Source organism: Vanellus vanellus, assembly GCF_965231255.1.
Source record: "Vanellus vanellus genome assembly, chromosome: 9".
Taxonomy (NCBI): domain Eukaryota; kingdom Metazoa; phylum Chordata; class Aves; order Charadriiformes; family Charadriidae; genus Vanellus; species Vanellus vanellus.
In genome coordinates this window covers 11,471,908-11,484,377 of record NC_138914.1, presented here as the reverse complement: position 1 = coordinate 11,484,377, position 12,470 = coordinate 11,471,908, and the positions used below count along the sequence as shown (strand labels likewise).

Here is a 12,470-nt window from a genome sequence, read left to right as displayed (position 1 = left end):
GAAAACTCACAGAGCAGCAAGGGATCTTTAGTCCCCTCAGAGAAACAGAAGCCTTTCCTTTGCTCATGTGTGCAGTCAATACTGACATCTATTTGCAAAATGCTTTGACTGGTCCTTGGTTCCTCTGAAATGGGTAGTGAACTCACTTGTTGGTGCATGAATTCCTTGCTTTTATAATTAATATCTAAAGTTATTAAAACTGGAAGAATCTTAAAAATATAGCTTCTGTTCCATCACATATTTCTCTTTTAATTTATGGATGTTGGGCAGTGAAATTGCTTCAATTATGTGTCAGTTGACCTTGCTACTGCGTTTTTCACACTCCCATGACTGAATTTCAGCTTCCAGCACTTGAGGGAATGTTTCATTCTTTCCTGCACTGTTTGCAGCTTACTGCAGGCAGAATGAACCAGAAACTTTGGGAGGGGAAGAAAATCCTGAAATCCAGAAGTTGATCCCTCTATAGATACAAAAGGTGGCAGATGGTTCACCATGATGATGGAATGGGACTTTGAGCAACTCAGATACTTCTATCATGTGCCAGAACACCTGCATCCCTAGGGAATGCTAATGAGAAGGAGAGACAGAGAGTAAAACATCTATAATGCACTTAGCTTGAACTGGCTTAGACATTTTTTACTGCTCGGATCTGCTATGTAAATTCCAATTGTGTATCTGATCTATATCAAGTGTGATTTGGGAAGTCAGCATTTGTGGGAAGCTGAATTTGGGTTTGGTCCTACCAATAATTTTTATGAGGGGTCCCAATTAAGCTTCATGTTCCCTGACCCCTAGCAGTTCCCTCATGCAGAATTTGTGGAGGAAATAGAGCCACAAACTTCCCATCAGACTGTTACAACAAAAGATTGCATCATATCTCAGCAAGTCCCAGTCTCACCTGAGTAGGCTTTCAGAAGCAGGATCTGTAAGCGATGGGTTTCCAGCATATCTGGTCTAGCAAACAATGCTGCGAAGTCTTGCTGCTGAACTCATCTCCCTTGAGTCCACTGTAGGTCACTGAGGACTGCTTTTCTTTGCTCCTGCTAGACTACTGTTTTAGTTCCCTACTTTACCACTGCTAAATAAATACAACTTTTCCCAGTAGATTCCTTTCAGTAAGTATTTCCGTGCTTTGGTCATTTCTTACTATAAGGACGAGTCATGAAATAGGGGCAAAGTACCCTCATTAGCCACTTGTACCTCAAAGCCATACACTTTGCTTCTTTCACAGTTTTCTGTGTCTTTGGAGATGCCTACCAGTTAAGTAGATGGCACTGAGATTTCAAACAGTGTTGTCTGCTGAAGTACTGACATGTTTCTTTCTGGAGATATTTATGGCCATTTAGCTTAGACATTTTGTTTAGCATGCAATAAAGCCCTTTGCCCCATTTGCTTCCACAGGTCTCTCAGTAGTCAAAACTGTTTGGAATATGACCATTTTGATGAAGAACTCCCTTTTCCATGTAATTAAGAGTACTAAACACATGGTATGAGCCTCAACAGCCATGAAACTAGCCTATTCAAAGCCAAGCACTTTCTGCTTGTCTGGCAAATTTTGAACCTGTAAAAATCAACAGAAAATTTCTCTTCTTATTCAATAAGAACATGTTTTTTAAACTTGACATCTGCCTTAGCAGCTATTATATTGTACTATATTGCTAGTATTTGAATTGTGGAAACACCCTGTCTTGGAAAGGGCTCCAGTATGCCAGACACTGAACAACAAAGAATAAAAGCCGGGTCACTATTTTTACTGAAGGAATATGTCAGTTCAAAGTGCTTTCTAACACTGCTTTACATGTTGGAATAAGACATCTCTTAATTGTCTCTGTTTTTTGCTGTTGACAGAAAGAAGGCCAGTCCAGAGCTTACCTCATTGCCCAGGAGCTGATGTCTTCAGAAAAACTGTGAGTTCATTGCTACAACCTATCTGTTGCTCCCCTAAAACCGAAGCCACACAATCGACCCTTCAGCTTTGGTTTGACGGCAATTAATACAAGTTTGTCTGTTTCCCCAGATATGTGGAGATGCTCCAGCTGTTACGTATGGTAAGTAAATCATTTTAATCACCAAAATCTAATTGCCTTTTTACTTAGCTGCAATTTAGAAGACATAAAAGCATTGAAGGGACTGAGGTGAATTTGGGGAGGAATGGCTTACTGTGAAGCATTGCAAATGAAGATGTCTGCCACTAATCTGCTCTTGCTACAGATCCTCAAATCTAGCATTTGTCATTCACAGGGAAAATTGTTCTGAGACTGGTGTAAGACGTAGAATAAGCCTAGAGCAGAGAAGGAGATTGTGATAAACAGGGGGGAAGCCTCTCTCTTCAGAGAGAGACAGAGAGGAGTAAAGCTACGAGACATGGGGATTTGGTTTGAATGGATTCACTCTGCTTCCTTTAAAGTTTCTTTTTTCTGATAATGCGGTATCAGTAATATCCAGCATGACCTGAATATCCGCACTGTGACACAGGTAATCACCATGGACAAAATACAGACTCTGGTGTCAGAAACTCTTGAGGGAATACACACAAAGAATCACTTGTAGTGCCTGACAGAGAGCTCTTGCATGGTATAAACCCACTGGTGGCTTTGTCCCAGAAGACTTTGTGTCCCTTTAACAGAGCTGCCACTGCTTCCCTGGAGACTGGTGCGCAGCTTAGGTAGCCTCACTCTCAACATCTTTCTCAGCTGTTAGTTGCAAGGCAGTAGGGAATAACAGCCACCACACAAATTATGCCCACTGGTCCTTGGAAAGAAACTCCGTGAGAAAGCAAAAAGTAGCCCCAGGTTGTCCTTGGAGGACACCCCAAACCCTAGCAGTGGACAGGAACTCTGATGGAGAGAAAACTAATCAGATCAGCATTGTATTGCTGCCTGCTTATTGTGCCTCTAAAACAGGCTGCCAAAGCTTGAGAGCCTTCTCAGGCTTGGGCAGCAGAGGCAGGAGAGTAGCCTTAAATGTGACAAACACCTTGCAGACGACTGCATTTCAGCAAATCAGAAACTGCCAAGCTGGTCATCTAGGAACCAAACACTTTAAGGGACTGAGCTGCTTAGCTGGAGTCTACCAATATTTTGATAAATGGGTAATAACCTGCCTAGCCATTTGCCTCATCTATTCTGCCTTTCCTCAGATTTCTGCACAGCCAAACATTATTAGACACTTGTGAGACACAGTTGTAGTTATCCATTGTCTGCTGAGGAAGGAAGGTGATTTCTTCACCTGTAGACCACTGGGCTTCTGATCATTAAGAATACCCACAGAACTCCATACTAAAATTAAGATTTCCAAAAGCATAATCAGGAAAAAAAAAGAGAAAAACCTCTACCAGCTTCAAAATCAAAATAGAAGAGAAATACACACACAGAAAATTACCATGCACAGAGAGAATTAGCCACTCTGCATCTTCATTAGATGCATCCAATTAAAACATTCTTAATTTATTTAATTTTCCTTTTCCAAGTATATTTGTGCATTGGTACATTATGGGCAGCATGTAAATGCAGGGCTGAACTAGAGTGCGTGTACAGTGCACTGTATTTAGTATAGGTGTATAGGAGAGGCCTCTTCTTTGTATTATATCCTAGTGTTTTCCATATACCTCTAAGAGATAAAAGTGGCTCACTAATATGGCCTGAAAAATCTTCAATATATAGATCCAAATCTTGCAATGCACTCCAGTGGCTTTAGCCCCAGCATGAATGGCTGCACACCCCCATGGCTGCTGTAGCATCATGCTACTGTCAGGCTGCCTTGCCTATGCTGTTGCTGGGCCAGGACAGGGATGTTTCAGGACTTTCCCAGTTCCTTCAGGACTTACTTTGCCCTTTTCTCCTTCCCCTGGTAAATCCCTGTGTGGTGAATTTGGCTATGAGGCTATGTGTGTAAACAAGTAATCTATGCATTTTCATAATAATACTATTTTCTGCCTGTAGAAATCATTTGAAAAGAACAGGAAACATCATTTTTTGGTCTCTTTTCGAAGTTGACAACTTTAACATGGATTTTGTTTATATCTTTGCTAAATTTTTTTAGTTTAGAAAGACTTAGGGATGCAAGTGCATGCTGCTCCATTCCAGCTGGATGGTCTCCAAACTGTTGGTAATCCCTAATAAAAAGAATCTTAATAAAATTACAATTCAAAGGTTAGTTAGGGAAAAGCTCTGCTTGACTGCTAATTTTATCTGCTGCAGTGGTCCAGAGTTGGCTCAAAGATACCAGGGAATGAAAAAACAGAGTTTTCCTGGCTTGACTCAAAAATGTAACTACTCCCTGCTCTCCTGTTGGGGAACCCAGATGCGCTCTAAGCAGAAATGTTTATTACAGAAAATAAGTAACATTGCCTGGAGCTTGGCCTGCCAGTCCTGGAATTAGGGTTTTAAGGCATAGGGAAAATTGGGTCTGTTTTAATCATACTTAACCATTAGGTTTGGATCAGCTGGTTAATTTATCAGGGAAAAGTTACCAGTAATAGCACTACTATGACTGGGCAAGTTCTGCTATTTCTGTCAGTCATCAATTTTAATTGTTTGGTTTTCATATATGTTTCAGTCCTGTAACAGGATATTCCACTGAATCCTGTTTTGCTGGGATGTTGTTTCTCTGCCTGCCCATCCCACTGGAGTAGAGGGATTTTATGAGTATTTTGCATATGATCATTATTTCCTTAATTATGAAAGTTAGAGCAACAAAAGAGGAGTTAAAATTGTCAAATTAAAATAAGAGGTGGGCCTAAAGAAAACCCTTGAGTAAATACATTGGTTTGTAAAGTTAAGCCACTTACAGGTTGTGAAATGTCAGAGTCACTGTAACCATGCGCTCTTCAATTTCCCTGACCCAGTTCCCATCGCCTCAAGTTAGACAGTTCAGAAAGATCTGCATCAATTTTAGGATGAGATTTTGGGTGCACAATTTTCATTAATGATTTTCTTCTGCAGTGGATAAGTATCCCTGCCCTATCACCCAATGCATGTACTCCTTTAGGGGATACTGGAGGTTTTTTCCAGCAGAGTCAACAAGCAAGTTTCTCAAATAAGATTTAATTGTTTCTATGAGTAGGCTTTCTAAGTAGTGAGAATGTTTGAATGGCACCTGGGTTGGAGACTGAGGGAGAAGAGAGGAACAGTCAGTCTGTTTTCACACTTGACTGCTAGTTCAGGCACTCTATAGTTTAGAATAAATCAAAAATCTTTATGGGAACAGTATCAGAGGGTTCATTTCTATGTTTTATCAGGTGCCTACAGCCCTAGCATACCCCGCCATTATTGCTATAGGCTGATGTCTGCATGATAGCTACCTACTGCAGTGGCATTCAGACATAATCTGCAGGTTTCTCTGTTGCAATCATGTGCAATCTAAAAAGCCACAGTCCCAGCACTGTTACCGTTCCCACCCCAACTACTGTTGGATCTTTATATTCACCTGTTGCCCAGTGTATTATTCTGGAAATTTAGAGAAAACATTACCGATGTCCATCAGACCACAGGGGTGTTATTGCCTAACCAAGACTTTTCAATACTGTCATACTGCAAAAAGTTACAATGAACTAATTACTACTTTTTGCACATTTGAATAGCATTAGGAATAGACATAGCAGTAAAAAATTTTGCTTCACTGTGCACTCGCTGTTGACACAGGTCCCACTGGCAGATATCACAAGCAACCACCAGTGACCACAGCATCACCAAACTGCCCTCAAGGTACAACACCCCATTCATGGCCAGTTACGACCAAAGGCTTTCTCAACAGCCTATCTCAGCTCAGGCAAACATTTGTCTCTGTTCCCCATCACCAGCTTTCTCAAGAAAAGTTTCTCAATGCTCATCTTCAAGTCTCAAGTCTCATTTTCTTATGTAAATCCACATGTGGGTAAGAAAGGCAAGAAACGAAACCACACCCTAGCTGCTTTCAGAAAGGAAAAAAAAGGCTTTTCTTAAGCCTGCAGCAGGAGCAGTTTCCCATCTCATTTCCAGGCTTGGCTGGAGCTGCTATTCATTCAGCATAACAGAATCTGTTTGGCCTTTCAGCGGAGACTTTAATAAATTGATTGATTGCCAAAACGATGACATTTCCATACACCCACTCTGCTATTGAACTGAAAGAGTGGAAACATTGTGTTAGCTCACAAACTCGGTATCAGTTGGTGTGGTAGTAGTGATAATAATCTAAAGGGTTAGTGTTATTTGCCCTACTCAAAGGTAATGCAATTCTCTGGAGCAGGGAATTAAGAACTCATTCTGGACCGAGCAGATGGGACTTGCAGGGCCTTGCAGCCAAGTTCCTGATCTCTAGGTTCTCACAATTTCATTTTCCAAAGTTGATTAGTCTTTGCATTTCCTTCAGGATCATTTAATCCTCAAACTTTCATTCTTTTCTCCCATTTTTCTTCCCCAGTAATGCAGGCTGCACTTGTCGTCTTTTTCTTAGTTTTCACTAGTTCACTTTTTCTTAGTGCGTGCTCCTAAACAAAAATGCTGCAGGTTGCTTTCTTAGCTTAATATTTCACACATCACCTTCAGAAGACCAAGAATCTGGTTTATTTGCTTCCCTTCAACCAGTCTGTTTCAAATGACTGTACTAGATGTACACAAATCAAACTTAGTGTGACTCAGACTGCCTCAGGATCCCCACCTGTATGGGATCAAGCATTTGCTTGATAGCGTACCATGTTCACATTTATTTTGTCTTTGGCTTTTGTGTATAAAAACACCTTTTTTGTGCATAAAACCCTTTGAAGTCATTATTACTTCCCTCCAAGACACTTACTGAATTAAGGTACCTAAAAGAAGGTACCTCTGCACTGAAAAAACACCAGCCCAAACATCTCCCTGTTCAGAGAAAGATGATCCCATTTCCTGGTTTGCATTTTCCTCATAACAATGCGCCACAATTCTTAGAAACACCAGGACTCATATTTATGCTTCCTCAGCATTTGAAGATACGGATATGAATATGATATGAATATATATAATATGCTGGTTCTCCAGCCTTTGGAGCAGTTTGGGATCCAACCCTGCTCTGGGCACCCCAAGGCTTCTGACTGCAAAATAAATCTTAGGAAATAAAAAAGAACAAAATCATCCTTGTGCTCAGGTCACTAACTCAAAGGTACCTAAATGCAGATTATCATGAAGTCTGGCTCACTGGTTAAATTCTACTTTCAGAATTCTTGTGGGCAGCACATTCTCAAGAACAAAAAATAAACATCTGATTTAGGAGCCACTATTACATGTTAGACAAAACAGAACTTCATCTTTCTAATTATTTACACTTCCAGTGAATGATTGGCTGAGCCTTTTTTACTACTGTGAATTTCTTGGATAATGTTCAAAGTTCTGCTGGACCAATCAAGTCATTACTTTCCTAATTAAATGCTTTAGTGAATGGAACGTGCTGGCTAAATGAAGAGCTAGCTGGCTCTTAGACCCTCTGAAGCTCTTAGAAAAGCCTAAAGATGCACTATTACAAAAGAATAGCCTGCCCTCACTTACAGTAGGCTGTTTATTCATTGTTGTCTTCATTGGCAGTGGAAAAATAACTATGTATCAGCCAGGGAGCTTCTGCAGTGGGAATGTTGAGCCAAAATAGCTTTTAGATAATCTGTATATCTCTTAAAAGGAGAGGGAAGTCACACTAGCACATTTGGCATCAGGACAATCCTCTGGTAACAACCCCACCAATACAGTATTCGCAGTGCATACTCTACAGCTTGCCAGTTCTGAAACTTGTTTTCAGTGTTTTGGATGAATATGTGTATTTGACTGCATGTGAATGTGTGTTGAGGTCAGGGTTCCTGACCTAGATTGTACCCTGCAATGGCAGGATAAGAGACTAATTGTGTCTGCTGCGTTAGTATTTTCTGCTGTTCATCTGGCATTGTTTCTGCTGAGCTCAGTAATGAGAAATTTGGGAAGATCACTGTTCAGTGCAGATCAAGGGTCACCCACTCTGCTACAGGAGATGTGCCACTTTTTAATTCAGGGGTGCCACTTTCACTTTCGTCATTAGGAGAGAGGCTGCTGGCTGTAATGAAGATACCTCCAAGAACCACCCGTGAGTCAGACTTGAATCCGGGCATACTGTACAGCATCCCTTGCCTGCATTCAGCTTTAATATGGAGACTCTCTTCTCCCCCTTTGAAATCTTCACACACACCCCCAGATGTGATGCCTAGATGTCTAAAAGGGCCTTGGATCATGCACTACGCAGTATCTGTTGAATCCACCTTCATTTTAGAAGTGAAAGTGCTTGTAAAAGCCTGCACTATTTTATGCAATCAATGTAGATTTCAGTTGTATGAAGTTTGGGCTGCAGTCAGATTTCCTGTTGTCCTCCCTGGCCCACTCACAAAGGGTCATATATGCTTACTTCCCAATATTGTCAGTTCCTTAAAATATCACCTTGACTTTGGAAGCAATTACCATTCTAGATATACATGCAAAATTATTTTGGATGCATGTATGTTTCATTATTTATTGAAAACTATAGAAGTCCAGATGCCAGGTGGGAGTTGTGGCATGAGCAAGGTAAATATGCTGTGTGCAGACATGATTCTGGCAGCTTAAGTGCTGGTATCTCCACCTGGAGACTGAGGCAGAAGAAATGGCTGTGGTTTTCCACTAATGTATCTGCTCTGTACACTCCATTTTAGTTTTTTTTTTTCCTCAGCTCTGTTCTCTAATGGAAACACACTCATCTCCCCAACCAGAATTCTCCTTGAAAATTGTAGAAATATCCTAGGTGAATTTATTCACCCATCAGTCCTTTCCTGTTCTTTAACACAGAGTTGAAGTATAAGCATGGAAGCAGATTCAGCCATGACAGCATTAGAGGTCAGACCTTTGGCTGGTATAAATTTATATCGTTTTTGTTTGGCAGGTGACTGCAAGAACAGCAGATGATTAGCTTCTTCAAAGCACTGCATCAGATTCCTTTTGAGTTAAGATTTCTTTCCCTTGTTACCAACTTTATGTAGATACTTCAGAACCTGGGAAGCAGTTGCGCTCTTTTCTGCTTTGTGCATTATTGCAGGTAGAAGCTTCCTTCCTTCCAGTGTGGTGATGCAACAAAGAGCAGGTAGAGACTTTGCTTCAGCACCCAAGATCTGGAACATACTACTCAGATGGCAGGCATTCAGAACTTTTCTAATCCAGCCACAGAGTCTAGCAATCTGGTCCTTCTGGTATAATGTGTACGTTTTGGTCACAGAATATTTCTCTTGAACTGTTTGCTCTACAACCACCATCTTCTACTAGAAATCCACAATTTCTGGCTCAAATGCAGGCCTGATGTTGGGAACACAGTGCTGAGAGCTAGTGAGAAGGAACCTCTGTTCTCACCTGCAGAGCAACTGCTGGTCAAACTGCAGGACTACAAATTACTATTGGCAAAGCCAATATAACGGTGTTGTACTGCCTTCTCCCTCTATTTTCCTGCCATTGTAGTCAATGCGCAAGAACTAGGATTTCCATTATGATTGGATTAGCATCTTCTACACCACTGCTTTAGAAGATGAACAAACAACAACAGAAAACCAAGAAGGAGATCTAGCAACTGATCAGCATTTCTTGACAAATTTGAAAAGGTTTTCTTTTCAATAGAGCTATCTGTTTAGCTACACCTTTAAGTCAAAATCTTGACTTTCTCTCCTCCGGTCTACTCACCTTTCTAATCTACATAGTTGCTTTCAGCCTATTGCAGGTGGCAGAACCATCAGCTGTTTACAGTGAAGGTAGAGACTGATTTCAGTGCTACCACTTCCTAACTACCCCTACTAGACTGGTTGCAGTAGGCCCTGGTTCCCCAGGGATCCACGGGCCATTGGATGAACTGATCTAACTTGGCCTATTGTGTTATACACAGAAAAAGCAAACGGGTATTCTGGATCCAGACTGAATTACTGTACCCTGGGTTATTTTCAAGTAAAATTTAAAGAAGAGAAATCACCCAACACAGCAAATGTATATATATATACAGGCAATTTTTTCTCCTGGGTAAACTACTTGCCTGAAGCAGTGGTTTAGCTGACAAGAGATTAGTTTACCTTCCTTTCACTAGGGTCCTGCAAGGTTAAATGTTCTCAAGCTAATAATGGCTAACTGGCAGCAGGGCTGAAATGCATAAAAGACCACAGTATGTATGGGATGTATCCATCTTGCAAAATGGCTGTTGATATGCATACAGGATTGCTACAACGGATTCTTGCAGCTAGATTCCAAAGCATATTCAGCCCCATATTGGAGAGATTTAATACACAACCTCACCATTTCTGCATCTGCTCACAGAATCCTGGAAGCAAAACCCAGAACTAACTCCTATCCCGTTAACTACCCCTTTTGCCTTTGGATTAGAATATCACATTTCACATAGATGTTGAATCCTGCAGAGAACTTTCTTGCTAAGTGCTCTACCAGAAACCTCTGGCTGCTGGCATTGCTGACTCCTTTGAAAGAGTGCCTGGAGATAACTACCTACTACAAAGGTTTCCAGGTTGCTGATCCCAAGTAAATTGGGCTACCTTTCTGTAGCCCTAAGCCAGGTACCTAAATCTTCTTCTCTTCCAGAACTCTCCTGTAATCACTGTTTCCTCTTGGCATTGGCAGGCTCTGCCAGCTTCTCTCAAGCATCTCATATCCCAGCACCCTACAGTGAGCCTCATCACCTCACAGAGGGTATCAGATTCTACTCCAAGAGCCAAGCATGTGACAGTTAGGCAGTGCTCACATAAACCATAAGATCTTGCTGAAACTAACCCCACATTCCTCCTTGTCTCACGCCCTTACAACAGGCTACAGATTACAGTCCCCATTTCCAGCAGAGAAATGAAGTTCTTCAGAAGCATTCTTGGGGGAAAAAATGTAACTTGTGTGTGTTAGTGATGTGCATAAACAAAAGAAGAGAAAAAAACACCAACCAACCTTTGTGGCTGTGTTTTTTGATCCTCTTTGTTTCACTTAATTATTTGTAGAGTTTATTTCAGGGATATTAGGGATTTGGCCATTGAATGGCTGTAAAGGGTTTATTTATGGGTGCCCAAAATGTAATGAAAAGGTTTGTTTCAAAAATTTATTTTTATAGCACAGTTGCCAACTTTCTCTGTCACCTAGCTAGGTTGGGTTATGCTTTCACATGCACACACAAACAGTGGTGCAGGTATACGCATAAGACAGGAGTGCGATCTGTAGGCTCATATACTCCTGGATGAGACTGAGCTCTCAGGCCAGAGCCTTGAAGCAAACTACTTCAGTTCATGCTTCTGTTCTAAGAAAGTTTTGACAGCATGGAATTCTATGGACTCAGTGTTTGGTACCTTCTGTGTTCAGTCGTGGGACTTGGGTGACAGACTTGGAGACCTTCAGGTGCCATGATTGATTAGAGTTAGTGAGATTGCAGAAGCACTTTGCATTTGATTAATGGCTTCCCAGGCAATCAGCATTTTCAATAGTGACAGAATTTTTTTTTAATGGATGTTTATAGTGATTACTGTTATGCTGCAGGTTTTTTATTAATCATTAGGAAGCTGGCTATCCAGGCAACTGGAATTAAATAATTTGGCTGAGAATTCATTATAATCAAAGGGGCAGGCAATTAATGACTAATTAAATCCACTGAGATGCTGTGGGAAAGGAGTGTTAATCTTGTTGCTCAGCTATGGTGGGAAGTGGACAGATAGAGAGCTCTTTAATGTTAATTTGGAAAAGATGACATTTCTATAACATAATAGGTTACTTAAGCACATCAGTAGTGAACTTACTACAGCTATTCACTTCCCCGGGCACAATAAGCTGAAAGAACCGCTTGGATTCTTTCCCTTTCCCCAGTCTGGATTAATTACGATGACTGAGGACTTTGAAAAGTTGCAGATTCCTTTCAGTTAGGAAAAGCATCCAGAAGGTGGATCGACTGGCTTAGTTGGTTGGAAAGCGTCTAGAGTGTATGCTGGCTGAAATATGTGGTTAGATAGGCTCACTCACACACCATAAAAAATGGGAGCTGGAATAGCACAACATTGGAATTAATTTGTAGTACTGGGGCAGGACATGTGGAAATCAGACCCAGATAATTAGGAAACACAATAATACTATTTCAGAATTTTTTATGATCTTGTTTTATCCAGGATATAATTAATCAAAAAGAAAATTGTCATAATGATTTTTTTTTTACCTAGTTCTAGTGGCTTTTCAGAAATCGAATGCTTCATCTGTCGTAGTTGCTAAAAAATCCTAGTGTATGTGTGACATTCCTTTTGGCTAGTATCTATTAGATATTCCAGTCATTCCAGTTCATAGCGAGCCAGCGTGTGCATTGCAGTTGACAGTGTTACAACAGAAAAGCCAGGAATGAATCTGAGGAGGCTAAAAAATTGTTTTTGCCTGGAGTCAGTTCCCGCTGGTGAGGAGAGAGGAACTTTGAAGTTCTTTGCCCAGAGGCTCTCCTGCTTTTTATAGAACCTTTCAGCAGGACCA

The 12,470-nt window shown here is 40.9% G+C and overlaps 1 protein-coding gene across 2 annotated transcripts in view; it reads left to right on the top strand.

Annotated features, from left to right (window-relative positions):
- The window catches only part of FGD5 (FYVE, RhoGEF and PH domain containing 5), a 116,240-nt gene that overhangs the window by 53,810 nt on the left and 49,960 nt on the right, over positions 1 to 12,470 (top strand). For both annotated transcript variants that reach the window (XM_082487524.1, XM_082487523.1), the window contains exons 4-5: positions 1,849 to 1,907; positions 2,018 to 2,048. In XM_082487524.1, coding sequence (XP_082343650.1) covers positions 1,849 to 1,907; positions 2,018 to 2,048 — 90 coding nt within the window. The remainder of the gene's footprint in view (positions 1 to 1,848; positions 1,908 to 2,017; positions 2,049 to 12,470) is intronic.